The sequence below is a fragment of the Dictyostelium purpureum genome, assembly GCF_000190715.1.
Source record: "Dictyostelium purpureum unplaced genomic scaffold DICPUscaffold_156, whole genome shotgun sequence".
Taxonomy (NCBI): domain Eukaryota; phylum Evosea; class Eumycetozoa; order Dictyosteliales; family Dictyosteliaceae; genus Dictyostelium; species Dictyostelium purpureum.
In genome coordinates this window covers 16,493-34,599 of record NW_003519493.1, presented here as the reverse complement: position 1 = coordinate 34,599, position 18,107 = coordinate 16,493, and the positions used below count along the sequence as shown (strand labels likewise).

Sequence of the window (18,107 nt, the reverse complement as noted above, 5' to 3'; positions counted from 1 at the left end):
ATTTGTGTATAAATATTTTTTTCAAAAGCGTGACTTTTATGATCTTTTATCTAAACTTTTGGTTTTATAAAATATTTTGGCTATGTTTCTCTAATAATGATATTATTTTGATCAAAACATTGTTTAATTTATTAAAGTAATTATACTTTATAAAAATATATTGAAAACTATTGGTTTCAATCAAAAAGTTTTTAAAAAATCAAATTTATTATTATATTTAAAAAATGATTATTAATTCACACACCACACATACACACACAAATGTAAATACCCAAAATCACACATAATCATTATGTTTTTAATTAAAATTTATATATAATTAATGATTAAATTTATAGATTCATTTTTTTAAACATACTTACCACACAAGGGAATTTATTACTTTTTTTATAAAAACCTCTATCTCAAAACCAACATATCAAAACAATATAAAATCTACTCATAATTATTAATTATAATAATCAAAAACAATTTAATTAAGATATTATTGAGATAGTTGTATACTATTTAAATTATTATTTGTTTTATTTTTTAAAATTTAAACAAAAAAAAAAAAAAAATAATAATAAAATATAAAAAAAAAAAAAAAAAAAAAAAAAGAAATTTTATAGATATATAAAATTATATTAGTTTTATTAAAATGACTTTTATTTCTTTAACTGCTGTATTTTACTTGACTATTGAGTTATATCCTTTTTTATTTATTACTTTTTTATATTTATGGAATCTTTTTACCTTGTTTAGCATTAGCGAGAGCAACTATAAAGATTAAAAAAAATTTTAAATTAAAAGAAAAAAATAATTAGTTAGGCGACATTAAAATAAGTTAAATGACACTAAAAAATTTTTTTTTTGTAGTTTTTGATGATGACGAAGGAAATACATGAGCCAAATATTAAAAAAAACTATTTTATCTGTGAGCCAAATTTAAAAAAGAAATGGGGGTGTTTTTTTAAAATAAATTGATCAATACTCTGTGATTGATTTTTTTTTTTTTAAAAAAAAAAAATAGAAAGAGTATATCATCATTTTGATCTTTATTTGCCATGTCCTTCTGCAGTATTTGAAATTGAGAAAATATTTTATTTAATAAATAATTTTCATTTCTTTTTTTTTTTCTTATATACCATACTGCATAATTGATTGTGGTTTCTTTAAATATTTTTTGTTGTTGATGTTATTATTATTGTTTTTGTTGTTGTTATTTTTATTATTAGTTTTTGTTTATTATCCAATAACAACTAAAAAGGTGATTGTATAACTATCATTTTTTATTTGGCAGTTGTATTATTTATTAATGTTGGTTTATAATGTTATCAACATTTATTTTTATTTGATTTTAATTAATTTTGATTTTTCTATATTATTATAAAGTTATTTTAAATAAAAAACCAAATAAATCAAATGTAGATTAAATATTATTTGGTAATACCAATATATATAAAAATTACTGAATCATGAAAAAAAAAGAAATAAAATACAAAATACAAAATACAAAATACAAAACAATCATCATTACTACTAAACTTTATATATTTTTATATATATAATTTTTTTGTACTTACTATTTTGTTTGATTTTGTGCTCAACTTCGATTCTTGTACGATTAAAGAAACCAAACATAAAGATAACCTCTAATGTAACAAAGAATGGTGCAATAAAGACTTGGAAAAGATTATCTAAAAGAGCTGGTCTACGGCCTTCAAATACACCATGTCCTACAAATTGGGATACCCATGATAAAATATGGATAATAATACCATAATAGGTTGCAGTTTCTAATCCGTATTTGTTAATTGATGAAAATGCAACATAGTTTGCTGCTAAAATCCAAACCATTGATACTAACTAAATAATATAGTATTATTATTATTAATTCTTTTATTTCTTTTTCTCTTTTTTTTTTATATAAATTGATACTTACACCAACTTTGACATTTAAAAAACAATAATATAATGCTAAAGCAATGGCCAATGGGGTGGATAATGCAAATGGAATCAATCCTTTACTGACATTATTTAATGGTGCTAATAAATCTTCGAGGAATGGAGAGTGTGGTAAATTATTAATAAAAATAAATGCTGTAAGTAAAATTAATGGAACAAAAACAATATGAATAAATTTATTGCTGAAAAATAATTAAAAAAAAAAAAAGGGATCAATAAAAAATTTTTAATTTTATAATTTTTTAATATATATCTATATGAACATACACAGTATTGCTATGATAAGCTCCGTATGAAGATGTTTGATCAACTAAATTAAAAATTGCCATTATATGATTTATTATATTTTTTGTGTCTGTAAAAAAATAAATTAAAAAAAAATAAAAAAAATTTAGAAAAAAATTTAAAAAAAAAATATAAAAATTAAAGTTGACTATAAAAAAAAAGATTTTTTTTATAAATTTTTAAAACACAACTCCTTTGCAAAATTATTATTTATTTATTAATAAATCAATTTTATAATAATTATTATTATTTTTGTTATTGTTATTTATAAAATCGCCACTATTGTTTATATAATCACCAAATTTGATAATAATAATAATTATAATAATATATAAACTATATCTATATACAATAAATATCTTTCTTTTCTTTTTTTAATTATTATTTCTCCTGAAATATTAAAAAAAAAATTAGAAAAAAAAAAAAATTAAAAAAAAAAAAAATTTTATTTTTTTTATTTTAAAATTTTATTTAAAAAAAAAAATTTCGAAAGGGTGTACTATCTCTTTCTATAATAACTCTCATAATATTAATATTCATAAATTCATAATACATCACTATTTTAATGATTTTTATTTATCATATAAAATCACTTCTCTAGTCATCAACAATACAATAATTTAGGTGACATTTATGTCTTTTTAAATATAAAGTTTTTTCTTTATATATATTTAGTTATATAATATATATAATAGATTTTACAAAATAAAAAATAAAAGAAACACATAAATAGAATGGATAGTATTATTATTGATGAAAATTATAATAACACCAATAAAAATAACTTTAATGATAATATAAATAATAATGTAAATAATCAACAACCTTCACAAGAGCAGCAGCAACTAGATCAGTCACAATCACAGCCACAATCACAACAAAAACCACCCAAACAACAGCAACAACAACAAAATAGCATAAATGTAAATAATATAACCTATCAATTATATAACTCATATCAAGCAAATAATAGCAACAGTATTGAAGAAAAATATAGCAAATATGACCCAAATTATCCAGGTGGTGAAGATGGTACAGATGAATCAAAACCTTGGAACTATTTTTTCGAGGATTATCCATTTCCACATAAACATATGACAAGAATTATGTCTTTAAAAAATAAAGTAGAACATTATATTAAAAATAAAATAAGGTTACCAGACGAATACAGAACTAAAATTTGGTCGTTAATGGAGGATTTAGATAAACTTGTTAATAATGATAACAATAAAAATATTTATAAAGTAATTTATTAAATCTATTTATATAAATTATAAACCATTTAATTATACTAATATTATTTTTATACTTTATAATAAAAACAAAAACAATAATTATTTAGACATGTTTAGAGACTCCAAATGAAGAAATTGAAAACGATGTTAGGACAGACGCAGTTAGAACGTTTCCATCAAGTCAATATAAAATAAAAATGAAAGATAAACAGTTTCAAAGCAAAGATTCATTATTTAAAGTTTTAAAATCATATGCAATATACAATGAAGAAGTACAATATACTCAAGGTATGAACTATTTATGCTTAGTTCTACTATGTTATTTTTATGAAGAAGAATCGTTTTGGATGATGGATTTGTTAATTAAAAAACATGGGGTAGGTGTTTAAGGTTTTAATCTTTTTTTTTTTTTTTTATATATTAACACTATTTTATTATTCAATTATTAATATTAGATGAGACACTTTTTTAAAAAAAAAAGTTATTTACCAAGTTATTTAACAATTTTTGAAAAAGAATTAGAGAACCATTTACCAACCTTAGCAAAACATTTATCAAACGAAGGTGTTCAAATGTATATGTTTATTCAAGGATGGTGGAGTACAATTTTTGTATATATTTTACCAGTAGAAACCATCTCTACCATTTGGGATTATTTTTTTTGGGGTGCTAATGGCATGGCAATTGAGGTTTTGTTTCGTCTTTCCATAGCTTTATTAAAAATGTTAGAAAAAGAACTATTAAAAGTAGGCATGTCAGATTTTTTTGAAACTTTAAAGGACAATAGTCAAAATATAGATTCCCTCGAATTAGTTTACCAAGCATATTCAATCCATCTCTCAGATAAAACAGATTACTTTTTAAGAGAAGTAATACTGAATTATAAAGAAGAAGAAATGAACGATAATATTTTCGATTTTCAAAAACTATTATCAACTATTTATGAAGAAACCGTTGACCAAAACCAACTACATATTCAAAATAAAAACAAAATAAAAACAAATAGTAGGAATCAATCATATTATGATGATGACGAAGATGAAGAATATATAGATTACGATGACTATTATAGAAAATCAGTTTTAGTTGATGAATCAAGTGACAGCGATGACAATTATAATAATAAAACACCTTGTATAATTTCTTAATAAATAAATAACAAATAGTAATAAATCATAAATTATAAATTATAAATTAGAATATCTATTTTATTTTTTTTAATAAAGAAACAATTGTATTCAATGTTTATATAGTTTTTATTTTATTTCATTTTTTTTTTTTTTTTTTTCATATGCATTATTTTTATAGCACAAAAAAATCTTATGATCATTAATTACCAATAAAAGAACAAATTTACAAAAAAAAATCTGATTTTTTTCTTTTTTTTTTTTATGAATTTTTTTAGTACAAAATATAAACAAAAACGTAATTTATTTTAATTTAAAAAAATAAATTATTTTTTTTTATATTTTTTATTTTTTTTTTTTAAAAAAAACCAACCTTTCATTTAAAAATCAAAATTTGGTATTATTAGTTTACATTCACACACTCCTTTAATTAAAGGTGGTGGTTATTATAATTATTTTTATTATTTTTATTTTTTAATTATTATCACCAAAAATTTAAAATTTAAAATTTTTTTTTTTTTTTTTTCAAATGGATAATTTTAAACAAATATTAAGCTATTGGTCAATAAAAGAATCAAATATAAATAGCAATAATAATAATAATAATAATAATAATAATAATAATAATAATAATAATAATAATAATAATAATAATAATAATAATAATAATAATAATAATAATAATAATAATAATAATAATAATAATAATCAAAATAATCAAAATAATAATAGAAAAAAATATAATAACAAAAATGACAACACAAGAGATAACTCAACAATTAATTCAACAGGAACAGCTATACCAACAACAATTGTTAATAATACTACAGATAGTGATAGTATCTCCAGTAGTATTTCTAATACTAATACTGGTTATGACAATGCTAATCAATTACAACTCAAAACTAATACAAATTATAAAGCCATTACTGTTAGTATGGAAAATCTCTTAAAAGAAAGCAAAATCAATGTTTACTCAGCATATAAAGAAAACTCTGAAGTTAATGAAAGTGAAAATGAATCAAATGGGTCAAGCTATTCAATAAACTATAAAAGCGAAAGTGAAACAAACTATAATTTAAATAATGGCAATAAGATTGTGGGCGAAGAATCAGATTCCACTGGCTCACTTTATTCTGCCAGTAGTTATGGTGGTGGTAGCATATATGGAACCAATGGTGGCAATAGTGTTTATGGTAGCGATATTGAATCAACTTCAAATTATGGCACCAATAGTATCAGTGGTATTAGTTCTTATGGATATGGTTATAAAAGCGGATCAAATACACCATATAGTAGCTATTCAGATGGGGTTCTTAATGACTTAACATCAGCTTCGCAACAAAATATGGAACAAAAATTAAAATTAGAAAAATATTATAAAGAAACTAGATTACAAGAAAAGATCAATAACAAGTCTAGAGATTGGAATCAAGAATTTCAAACATTACTTAGACTAACACCATCTTTAGAGAAGTTTCAAAAACTAACCTTCTTAGCATTGGATTTTGTAAAGGCCGCTGAAAACTATGGCTATATCATATTAAAAGAAATGTTTTTACCAAATGAAAAGAAAACAATCAAACCAATTGATATTGGTGGTGTTGCTGGAGGCGAAAAATATCTATGTGCTGGTTTATTATTCAAATTCGCATATGATCAAAAAATTGGGGATCAGTATCTTTATGGAGGTAAATATCCTTCAGAAACAAGGTAAATATTAATTAAATTTATTTATAAAATATAAAAAAATACTATATATTAATATTTTTTTTCTATTTAAACTTTTAAAAATAGCGCCAATAAAGCTGCTGGTAATGAATTAAAGAGTTTATCAAGTTTTTTTCAACATGTTTTAGACAATGAATTTGCCGATAGAGTTAATGTCCCATTAATGTGTATCATTGATTATTTTGGCTATCGTCTTGTTGCAATGTCAGTACTGCCAATTAATAAGCAAACTTTGGTTTATGGTTCATCAGATGCCGGTAACACTGTGCACACCGATGATGAAGAATTAAATTTAATAATGGAAAAAATTGGAAAATCAATGAACTTAAGAGGTCACTTAACTGGTTTAAATCCAAAATTCATGTTTGGACCGGGTGATCTTGAGATTCATAAATCAAACAATCAATATTATGTAGTTGATTTTGGCAGATTATTACCTCCACAATCCTATATAGTGGAAAATCAAGAAAAGAAAAATCAGCAAGGTTCTGTTAGAGATATCTTCTTTAAGATGATTAGACCAGAGCTTTTAAAACAAAGTGAAAAACCACTATCGTCAGATGCTTACTCTGGATGGGGTACTTTGGATCCATTATGCGAAGAATATAACAAGGATATCGATGACATTACAAGAAAACTTTTCGACGAAATTATACCGCACGCAGCATCAGAATTAGAAAAAGATTGGGACAGATTCGAAAAGCAATCCTCAAACCAAATCGACGACTTTGATATTTCTATTGAAGCTCATAAATATGGCATTAATATTAGATACCTTGGAAAAATTAGACATTTAATAAAGAACCCAACACTTAGAAAGCATATCTTAAACGAAATGTTAGCAAGAGTTTTTAAAAATCAAATTAAAAACGACCAAAGACTACATCTAACTGGCCACTATGTCGGCTCCGAAGAACGTTGTATTCATATCATCGTGGAGTTTTTAAATAGAATTATGGGTAATGAAAAGTTTTCGGCAAACACTAAAGATTTTTGGACCGTTATAGTAAAGAATCAATTGGCCGAGAAGTTTGGTCCTTTTGGTTTATCTGAAGAAGAAATGGATCACAAATTCGACCTATTAACAAATACAAACATTTATCGTGTATTATTAAAGTTCCAATCAAAAACAGGTATTAAAATTTCAAGTCGTATTAAAACAATATTAAAAAAGAGTATAGAAGATAAGAAAACACGTTTACCATACTTTTTCTATACCGATATTAAAGAGATTAGACCTGTCGTCAAACATAGCAATATGATAGCTAGATCCGAGGGTATCTCTCTATATATGAAAGCTATCGAGTTAATTTATTCAAATCAAGTTTATTTTGGTAGACCGCTAAACAAACCTGACTTTAACAGATTCAATAGTGATTTTAGCGAAGAGACCAGTCTTTTAGAGGCATGTAAACAAAAACTTTGCTTGGCTTCAAAATCCTCAACTACTGATTCAACTTTATATCATTTATTAGGTTTGGTTGATTTCGAACTATTAAAAATGAAGCCAACTAATCAATCATTAAAATCCTCTTCAAAACATCAACTAATGCTTTCAGTGCGTTATAATGAGACCCCAAATAACCTTTTATCATTAGCAACTATTTTAGATGTCCATTGCGAATTTAAAAAATCAAAAGAAATTTACGACAAGTTATTTTCATTAGCTATAAGTGACTCTAATCTACAATCAACTATAATTCAACTATTATTTGAAAGTGCTTCATTATACTCACCATACTATACAAAAATTACAAATGAATCATTATTATCAGTATCATTTCATCAATTATTGGTTGTAATAGAAATTTTATTAAAATTAAAAGAGAATAATAATGATAATGATAATAATAATAATAATAATAATAATAATAATAATAATGATGAAGATAACAATTTATTAAGTAATGAAGAGTACTTATTTAATAGTTTAAAAATAATATCAGTTTTAATATTTAGAACCTCCCAATCAAATTCATTTTGTACACATTCATCAATCACAAAAATTATATGTTGTATAAAAGGTATAGAATTTAATCATCAATCAATTATCGACCTAGCATGGGAATATATTGAAAGATCATTTTCATATAATGAAAATATTTTAGATGATTTCATCGAAGAAGCAACAACATCCCAATGCTACCCACGTGTTACATTATCCATATTATTACAATATTCTTTAAAGTCTCCATCATTAAAGAAGAGAATGATCAGATTCATAAAAGATAAACCATTTAACCAAATGGCTAAAAACGCTGTTAAAGAAGTTTTTGCAAATGAAAACATTGTTAGTACCCTCACTGAAGCCCTTGGAATTGAATTAGACTATATCTCTTTAAAACGTTCCCACAACAACTTTGGAAATCAGTCACTATTGAATACCATCCATTTAGAAGTTTTATACTTAAACGAAACTACCTACCCACTTCTTATTCAAGATTTATCAAATGTTTCTGCTCAAATCAAAACACTAACCATTAATAGTGGCAAATACCAACCAAACTGTAAAGATGGTGAATCATTACCACAGATAGACTATTCCAAAATGAAATTTAGTAATTTAGTTAAATTTGAATCACAAGATAACGAATTTCCTTCAGAATTTTTGCATATAGTTTTATCAAGTTCAAAAGATTCATTAAAAGAAATTCATTTAAGTTGTTACGAAGTACCTTTGGAAACTTTAGAACTCTTGGGTACCTGCACAAAACTTGAATCATTCTATTTAAGAGTATCAACACAAAAAATAAGAATCGAATTTATTCCAGAATCAACAGAAAGAATTATCGTCGACTCGCCATTTGAAAAAGAAATGCAATTGGAACCATTAATGAAGAAATGTAAAAACCTGGTATCATTTAAACTTAATGATGATGACATAATCAATAAACAATTAGCAGTACTTAAGGAATATCCTGTAAGAGAATTAGATGTTTCATCATATTTAGAATATTTCAAAAATAATCAATTATCAAATGGTGTCGAAAAATATTGGACCAACTCTTTGGAATCATTAAAATTCTTTGCAAATAAGCCATACGATGATTTTTCAAACTTTATTTCAAAATTGGTGAACATTAGATTTTTAGATATAAGATATAATATTAACGATCAAGAAATAAAAACAATTTTATTAAATCTATTAAAATTGGAGAACTTTGCAATCGACTCAAATAAATACCAACTTTTAAAACAAGACGATACCAGCGAATTAATATGCAACAAATCTATAAAGAAACTAACCATTTCTAATATAAGTGCTCCATCACGTAACATCCCAAATATTGGTTCCATTTATCCAAATATCGAATCACTTGAATTACAGTACCCAAAGAATATCAACGATGTCTCATTTAAAGGAATGATAGAAAATCTAACCCAACTAAAAGAACTATCTTTATCATGCTGCTATGATTTAACTGACAACTCTATGATTGCTCTATCAAACTCGCATATAGCCTCAACCTTAACATTACTTTCAATTCGTGATTTCGCCGTGAGCGATGGTTCACTTGTTAAAATTATTTCTTCCTGTACAAATTTAAATCAAATTAAAATTCTCAACTCTTTTAGACGTCCAGATACCTATAGTTATATTAAAAAACTTAAACCAAATATAAAAATAGATTTATAAAAATAAAATTTAATTAAATAAATTGAATTCAATTTCCTTTTAATTTCTGTTTAAAAAATAAAAATTAATTATTATGTCACCAATTTAAAATTTAAAAAAAAAAATAAAAATGGGGTTTTTTGTTTTTATTTTATTTTATAAAAAATATAATTATTTTTAAAACAATGGATAATTACTATACATGTGTTTTTAGCCAAGCAAGATATAGCGACCAACAAAGAGAAAAACAGATACCAGAATTTATAATCGAAAACAAAAAAAAATGTCAATTTTTTTTCTTACCCAAATACCCAATTATACAATTAGAAGAGCAATTAGTGCTTAAAGATGGCAATGAAATTTCAAAAGATCTCTTTATATGCCCAATTTGCCAAGATTTAATGACCTCTGTTTTACAATGCGAGTATTGTTCAAATATATGCTGTTTTAACTGCTGGGAAAAATTGATATCATCAAATAGACCAAAATGCTTTTTTTGTAGACACTATGGTATTACTATAAAAAAATTACACAATAATTTATTTTATAAAAAAATATTCGATCAATTAATGGTAAGCTTTATTTCAATATTAATTAATTTCTTTAATGATACTAAAAATTTCTTATTTAGTTTAAATGTTGTAATCAAGATTGTAATTTAATGTTTCCTTATGACCATTACTACTATCACTGCTGCAATAAGTGTGAACATAGATTGTTATCGTGTGGTTTGTGTAATCAAACATTAAAATATAGTAAAATAGAAACCCATGTGGATGAATGTCTTAAAGTAGATGGAAAATGTAGTTATTGTAACAAAAAAATGGACAGAGTTTCTTTTATTAACAACCATCATGACAAAATCTGTCCCAAATTTAAATTAAATTTGTAGAAAATGTGGACAATTATTAAATATATAAGGATATCATATATAATCAGATTGTATAAACAATAAAATTTCATATAAACAAATTGTTATTTTGTAAATTAAAAAAAAATTAATAGTTTTTATATTTATTTTTTTTAAAAGTGAGATGATTTTTAATGATACATTGTCATCGGTATTTTTTTTTTTTTTTTAAAAGTGAAGATAATTAAAAGCAAATTAACCAGTAAGATACCACTGTATACAAGTTGGGCACAGTAACATCTTCAACCATTATGCTTTTTTTTTTTTTTTTAATGATAATATTATTAGTGTAAGAGACGGTATTTTATTGAATAAAAATTTTAAATGGTATTTGTGAGGATTTGTATTGTTATAGGTAGGCGATTGGGAAGTTGATCAGATCTCTGGGAAGAATACTCTGTGGAAAAAACACCCTAAAAATAAAAAAGTTTCGCCCAAAGGGGGGCTCGAACCCCCGACCACAAGGTTAAAAGCCTTGCGCTCTACCGACTGAGCTATCTGGGCATTTGTTGAAAATTTAATTTTAAAGGTAATTTTTGGTTTTTATTTAAAATTTTAAATAATTTTTCAATTAAAATTGTTTTTTAATTATATGAAATTAGAATATAAAAACCAATTTTTGTCAAAAAAAAACATTGATGACAAAAAACAAATTTATTCATCGCAAAATAAAAAAATTGAGAATTAAATATTCATATTTAAAATTTAAAAATTATTTTCATATTTAAAATTTAAAAATTATTTTCATATTTAAAAAATATTGTATTAAAAAAATTAAATTAATATTGAGATTATATAATGATATATATTATATCAAATAATTTCAATCGACTTATTTTTTTAATTTATTTCTAAAAAATATTAAATTTAGAATCCAACCCGAAAAATAATCTTTGTTGTTATTTTTTTTATTGAATTAAATTGATTTTGAAAAAAAAAAAAAAAAAAAAAAAAACAAACTAAACATAAAAATATTAAACAATCCAAACAAAATAATTTCAAAAAAATTAAAAAAAAATTTGCCAAGCTGTGTGGTAAATTTTTTAAACTTCACTTTATTTTTAAATTTTTAAAAGTAAAATGAAAAATCTTATCAAACAACAATGAGAAAAATATATTTGTACTCTATCCAATTTATAAAATAACTTGTTAATTATTTTCTTTGTTTAAATATTCGAATTAAATTTATGTGCAAAAAAAAAAATGTAAAAAAAAATGAAAAAAAAAAAAAAAAAAAAAAATTAATTTTTTTTGAATTTTTTTTTAAAATTTTTTTATTTTTTTTAATTTTTTTTCTTTTTTTTTTTTTAAAAAAATTTTTTAATCACTCTCATTCACATTATCACATATATTTATTTCATACAAAATGTCATATACTCCAAATTCATTCGTCGGTGTAAGTGTTTTTTTTTTATTACCACTAAACTCCAACAACTTTAGGTTATAGGTCAATTTTATTTTATATGTAAAAAATCGATGAAATCATATAACAATAATATAATAATAAAATTTTGATGGATTACGCAATACCCAATTCAACAATACACAACACTTTTTATATCGAAATAAAGAATTACCAATATTAATATAAACATATAATTATAATTAATAATAATAATAATAATATAGGTTTTATATGTTGTCAGCTTTTTAATGGGTACTTCATATGGTGCTCAAAAAGTTAACCACTTCAAAGATGTTGCCAAAAACAATTTAATCGCTGAAATTAAAACCACAGCAACTGCCGAAAAATCAAAATCATATCAAGAAGGTTTTGAAGCTGGTATTAAATCAACTCAACCAAAAGAAGGTGCCAAATACAACAGTGAAATCGAAAGAATTATTGGTGAAACCACTGGTACCAACTTTTTCGCCACCAACTAAATAATAATATATAATAACAAATCAAATGAAATATTTTATAAAATTTAAAAAAAAAAAACTATAATTTTAAGTAGAGATAGTTTTAAATACTATTTCACTGTAAAAAAAAAATAAATAAAAAAAATTATATAAAAAAAATAAATAATTATCTTTTAAAAAAAATTTTACATATAAAAAATAAATAAAATAAAAATAAAAAAATTTTACATATAAAAAATAAATAATACAAAGATAAAAAAAGAATAAAAAAATTTTGAAAAGGATAAAAACAATAAACTTAAAAGTTTTTTTTTTTTTTGTAAAAGGATATTTTTATTTAAATTCATTATTTTGTGTTAAAGAAAAAAAAGGGATAGAAACTCTGTATATTTTTAAAAAAGAAATAGATTATTAGTATTTATATTTTATATTTTATAAATATAAAAAAAAGTCTATTTTTTGAATGGTTGAAATCAGATGTTAAAAAACAGCCAGTTGTTATCGCCAGGATGTTCGGCTCTTACCCCGAACTCAGACGGTAATTAGTTTCATCATTTGAAACCATTCAAAAATTAACTTTTTTTTTTTAAAATATGATCACATACCAAAAAAGAAAAAAAGAAAAGCAAACTAAAGAGAAAGCAAAAACAGAAAGAATTCAAGAACCTATTATAAATTAAAAATAAATATTAGTATTTTCATTAAAATATTACCCCTTTGTTTTATATATTATTTAAATAATTTTTTTATTATTTATAATTATCAGAAAAGAATAGAAATGCACTAGTCTCATCAAAAGTTTTACAGTAACTCTAGTCTTTTTGCAGAAATCATCACCAAAATAAAAATAATAAAATATTATATAAATAAATATATAAAATTAATTATCACTTACTTTTATCGGTTTAGTTTGGTGAAAAAAAAAAAAATAAAAAAAAAAAAATTTATAAATTTAAAAAAAATAAAAAAAAAAAGTTTTTTTAGAAAAAAAAATTATAAAAAATAATTTTATAAAAACTATAACGAAAATTTGAACGTTACATTATTACAAACAATAGATGTTATATTTACATTTTTTAAATTTATTTATAAATAAATTATTTTTAAAAAAAAGATTACAGATTTTATACAAATATTATTATTTACTGGCGCTGCTGGTTAATGAGAAAAATGTTTTTTTTCTTTCTAATTTTTCGTTATTGCTATTTGTTGTTGATAAGGTATTAAATTTAAGACCATTTTGGGCTGAAGTTGTTCTTTGAGGTTGTTCACACATATTTGAGGCTTTATATAAATCTTTATCTGTTAAAACTACACTTGTTTTAAATAGATTTTCAATTTGATCGATTTTCTTTAACCCATATTCTTCAGTTTGGAATTTTTTAATTTCCAATAGAATTTTAGTTATCATTCTCATCTAAATAATAATAAATAAATAAATAGTTAGTATAACAATTTTAATATTCGGTTTTTAATTAGTATGAATAATTACCTTTTCGAAATTTATATAACCATTTTCTAATACACTTGGTACTTCTTCAATATAGGTTAAATCTCTTAAATATACCGCAACGAATGGTAATGATGGATAAATTGGGGATGATGTAATTTTTCTATAGTTGGAGTAGTTCATACGGTCATTAATTAAGTTGTTTAGTTGTTGGAAAAGATCGAGGAATTTTTTATCTACACATTCCCATGTTCTCTTTAAACGTTGAATACTACCTAAATTTAAACCCATTAAAACCCCTGTTAAAGTATTATAGTTTCTAATTTTTCTAAGGACGTCAGCCACAACAATAAAACGTTTTAATACACATGCACGATGTTTAATGTTATTTGATGATAAGATTTCAGTAGCAACCCAATAACTAACAGAATTGGAACGACTTATAAAGGCAATAATATGGGGTACTTTTTCTTTTGAGTCTGATTTGCTCCAAGCTGTACGATAAAAGTCAGTTGGTGAAAGCTTCTTGAATAATTGATAGTCGATAAGTGTTAGTTGTCTTGCAACTTCTACTGGATGAATATCTAAAAATAATGTTATATTGGGTGATTTTGATAGAATAGGTTCTGGATAGTTATTGTTATTGTATGGGAAATGATAGATAGTGGTAGATTTATCTTTAAACTTTAGCCTTTTTTCTTTGACTTGTGATGCATTAGTTGGTGGGTTATTGGTTGTTGTAGTAGTTGTGTTAGTAGCAGTTGTAGTAGCAGTGTCTATAATATTATTATTAGTTTTGGTGTTATTATTTTCATGATTATTATCTACATTATTTACAATATTTTCATTTAATTCTGATTCATTATTTGTTGATGCTGTTGTTATTAATGATGATGAGGAGGATGAAGAGGATGAAGATGAACCAAATGATAGGTTTGAGACAGAGTGTTGGATTTGATAGTGTTGAATATGCTCAAATGAGGATAGATATGATGGTGTCGAGTAAGATAAGTTGGGTGATTGACTTGGTGAGTTATTGGAGGGTGTTTGGGCAGTTGGTGATAAACTGTTTGGGGATTCATTTTCACTTGCACCATTGTAGTTATAGCTATTTGAAGTTGCTGATGCTTTATTTACACTATTAGCATTACTATTTTTTGAAGTTTTGGCGGTAGATGCAGTTGATGACGATGTTATATTACCAGTACTTGTGTGATTGCTATTATCTTTTTCAATTTTTTTAGAGGGATGAAGGATAAATTGATTTTGTAAAAGTTTTGAAAGTATTTCTTTACATTCATCTCTTGAAATTGAAAATGTTGATTCTAACCAATCTACAGCATCGCTACCAGTGAATGAGCTATCAACCAAAATATTTCCTCTCTTTTTTTCCTTTAGTGCTAAAGAGATTGATAATAGTTTCGAAATGGAAACCAAGTTATCTAATGGTACAATATCTTTGATGGTTTTGGCATTTCCCTTATTATTTGTTAAGCTTAAAAAACGAAGAATACTACTACTTTCGTGAATGCTTTGTCTAAGGAAAAGGCCCCAACGAGAGCTGAATGTCATTACATCAGTATCGATGAAATCTATTAAATTTTGATATAGTTCACCATTTGTTATAAATACATGGCCATGTTGATCTATCCATTTCTTTATTATGTTTATAATACGCAAACAAAAATAGTTATTAAACTGATCTTCTTTACCACTGCTATCTTTATCAATCTTGGCAAATTCTGAAGGATTATTGAATCTGTGTTTAAGGTCACTTAATAAGTCTTTTGATGGTATGTAATAGTGGTATGTGTATAAAAATACATCCAATGTTTGCGTATCCATAACTCTTTGAATATCGGTTAAAATATCAATGATTTTATCTAATTGCCCAGATTCGATTTCGCCATTTTGATTAAATTTAATACCCTCAATTTGATTTTCATCATCATTTTTAATTTGGTTATTATTTAATGTTGAGGTGGTCACAGAGTTATTGATATTTGGTGTATTGTTATTATTGTTATTATTATTAAGAATTAAATTATTACTACTATTTAGATTATTTTGATGAGTAATTCTTGAAATAGTTTCTTCAATTTCATTTACAAATTCACCATCATAAGAAGAGTATTCCCAAGATGGTATGGTAACTTCACTTCTGCTTCTTAAAAATCTTCTATAAATGAAATCATAGTCAATATTTATATTATTACTATTGTTATTGCTGTCATCTAGTGAGGATTGTAATGAATGGCTATAGTTGTTATCATGTTGCTTTGTTGATAAACAGTTATCAGAGAATGATCTATATAGTGGTTGCATTTGCTGTGTTGGTGTGGAGTTGTTTCCATTCATTTGTGAGGGTGATGATGATAATAGATTACTATTATGATTATTACTTTGGTTTGATAACATTAGAGCAGTTGAGGATGAGAGACTTGTGGATGAGGTTAGGTTTGATGATAAGCGATAGTGTGATGAGTTTGTGTTTGTTGGTAATTGTGAAAAACTATTTTTTAAATATAACATTAAATTTGGAGGAGGGGTTTTACGATATTCTCTATTTGTTATATTTGTTATATTTGGTATACTATTAAAAATTAATAAATTTTGATTATAATGTATTTTTTGTTCATCATGATTATTATTATGTTGTGGTTGTTGTTGTTGTGGACTATTTGTATTATTTAAATAATACATATTACTATTACTATTTTCATTAGATATATTATTTAAACTTTGATTATTTGGTGTATTACTATGGCTATTATTTGAACTTTGTATTGGTGAATTATTTAAACTACTATCGGTACTCATAAAAAAATTATTTAATTCTGTAGAGTTTGTTATATTTAAAGAGCTTGAAGATTTTTTTTGAGCTAGACCGCCACTAATAGTATTGCTACCACCTTTAATACCTTTAACTTGTTGATTGCCCATTTTAGAGAAAAAAATAGTACCACTTAATCTATTTGATTTCTTTTTAGTTGCACCTCTACCTATACTTCCACCTAAATATTGTTCGTCAGCTGATAAATCAAAACTATCGACGGATGATGAATCACTAATGTCAGTAACTGATACCAATGGTGTACTACCTATACTACCACTACTGTTATTTAAAGATGAGGATGTTGCACTTGCTGAATCCTTTGTTGAGCCACTACCACCAATAATTGTTGGTGATGTATTTAATGATGTCGGTAATGATTGTGTTTGTTTAATACTATTTGATTTTGAATTAAATAATCTTTTTAAAGTTTTAATGGAACTTGATAAACTTTTATTTTTATCTTTATTATTAATAATATTATTATTTGGAAGTTGAATATTTTTTTGTAGCGGTTCTTCAATAATATTATTTTTATTAATATTATTATTATTATTATTAAAATTATTATTATTATTATTATTATTATTTAAATTATTATTATTTATAATACTATTATTATTGTTAGTATTGTTATTTATACCACTATTGATACTGTTATCATTAATAATTGTTTTTGTGTCCATTTTTTTTTTTTTTTCTTTTTTTTCTTTTTTTTTTTGCTAAATTATTTTTTATTATTTTTTTATTTAATTCAAAATATAATTATTGTTATTATGCTATATATGTATAAGAGTGAGAAAAAATTGTGTGTTAATAATAATTTTGTCCATTTATGATTTATTTATTATGATAATAGTGATAAAAACAAAAACAAAACAATTTTTTTTATTATTTTATATGGATATTCATACAAAAACATAAACAAAAAGAATATCAAGCACACTTAATACATAATTACCCCCCAACACACACATACACACACTTTTTAATTTATATAAATATATATAAAAATAATTATTAGACAAATGCATACAAAATTATTCATATTAAATAAACACACACTAAAATTTATTTAAAAAATAAATAATATTAACACACACATACATA

General features: G+C 23.6%; 6 protein-coding genes across 6 annotated transcripts; 4 read left to right on the top strand and 2 right to left on the bottom strand.

Moving 5' to 3' along the window:
• Positions 1–607: 607 nt before the first annotated feature.
• Positions 608–2,289, bottom strand: DICPUDRAFT_55807 (uncharacterized protein). The gene is made up of 4 exons (XM_003288947.1): positions 2,215–2,289; positions 1,925–2,129; positions 1,566–1,848; positions 608–759 (listed from the first exon to the last, which is right to left on the bottom strand). The coding sequence occupies exons 1-4, from the start codon at positions 2,274–2,276 to the stop codon at positions 719–721; spliced, it is 591 nt and encodes a 196-aa protein (XP_003288995.1). The 5' UTR covers positions 2,277–2,289; the 3' UTR covers positions 608–718.
• Positions 2,290–2,966: 677 nt separating this feature from the next.
• DICPUDRAFT_153314 (uncharacterized protein) lies at positions 2,967–4,615 on the top strand (the record flags this gene model as incomplete). The annotated part of the gene is made up of 3 exons (XM_003288963.1): positions 2,967–3,476; positions 3,575–3,844; positions 3,923–4,615. 3 exons carry the CDS (start codon positions 2,967–2,969, stop codon positions 4,613–4,615), a joined length of 1,473 nt encoding a protein of 490 aa, XP_003289011.1.
• A 508-nt stretch (positions 4,616–5,123) lies between these two features.
• On the top strand, positions 5,124–9,962 carry DICPUDRAFT_153313 (uncharacterized protein; the record flags this gene model as incomplete). Its single annotated transcript, XM_003288962.1, has 2 exons — positions 5,124–6,307; positions 6,392–9,962. 2 exons carry the CDS (start codon positions 5,124–5,126, stop codon positions 9,960–9,962), a joined length of 4,755 nt encoding a protein of 1,584 aa, XP_003289010.1.
• Positions 9,963–10,126: 164 nt separating this feature from the next.
• DICPUDRAFT_79772 (uncharacterized protein) lies at positions 10,127–10,833 on the top strand (the record flags this gene model as incomplete). The annotated part of the gene is made up of 2 exons (XM_003288961.1): positions 10,127–10,513; positions 10,573–10,833. The coding sequence occupies 2 exons, from the start codon at positions 10,127–10,129 to the stop codon at positions 10,831–10,833; spliced, it is 648 nt and encodes a 215-aa protein (XP_003289009.1).
• Positions 10,834–12,217: 1,384 nt separating this feature from the next.
• DICPUDRAFT_88304 (uncharacterized protein) lies at positions 12,218–12,735 on the top strand (the record flags this gene model as incomplete). Its single annotated transcript, XM_003288960.1, has 2 exons — positions 12,218–12,247; positions 12,481–12,735. The coding sequence occupies 2 exons, from the start codon at positions 12,218–12,220 to the stop codon at positions 12,733–12,735; spliced, it is 285 nt and encodes a 94-aa protein (XP_003289008.1).
• Positions 12,736–13,746: 1,011 nt separating this feature from the next.
• DICPUDRAFT_48303 (uncharacterized protein) lies at positions 13,747–17,650 on the bottom strand. The gene is made up of 2 exons (XM_003288946.1): positions 14,207–17,650; positions 13,747–14,131 (listed from the first exon to the last, which is right to left on the bottom strand). The coding sequence occupies exons 1-2, from the start codon at positions 17,105–17,107 to the stop codon at positions 13,853–13,855; spliced, it is 3,180 nt and encodes a 1,059-aa protein (XP_003288994.1). The 5' UTR covers positions 17,108–17,650; the 3' UTR covers positions 13,747–13,852.
• Positions 17,651–18,107: the final 457 nt, after the last annotated feature.

Bases quoted from the DNA above. Each gene is read 5' to 3' on its own strand.
- DICPUDRAFT_48303 (XM_003288946.1), bottom strand. From the start codon at position 17,107: ATGGGCAATCAACAAGTTAAAGGTATTAAAGGTGGTAGCAATACTATT. The intron at 14,132-14,206 runs GTAATTATTCAT...ATTATTATTTAG, and splicing joins GTTATATAAATTTCGAAAAG to ATGAGAATGATAACTAAAAT.
- DICPUDRAFT_55807 (XM_003288947.1), bottom strand. From the start codon at position 2,276: ATGGCAATTTTTAATTTAGTTGATCAAACATCTTCATACGGAGCTTAT. The intron at 2,130-2,214 runs GTATGTTCATAT...ATTATTTTTCAG, and splicing joins GCTTATCATAGCAATACTGT to CAATAAATTTATTCATATTG. The intron at 760-1,565 runs GTAAGTACAAAA...TAATCTTTATAG, and splicing joins GCACAAAATCAAACAAAATA to TTGCTCTCGCTAATGCTAAA.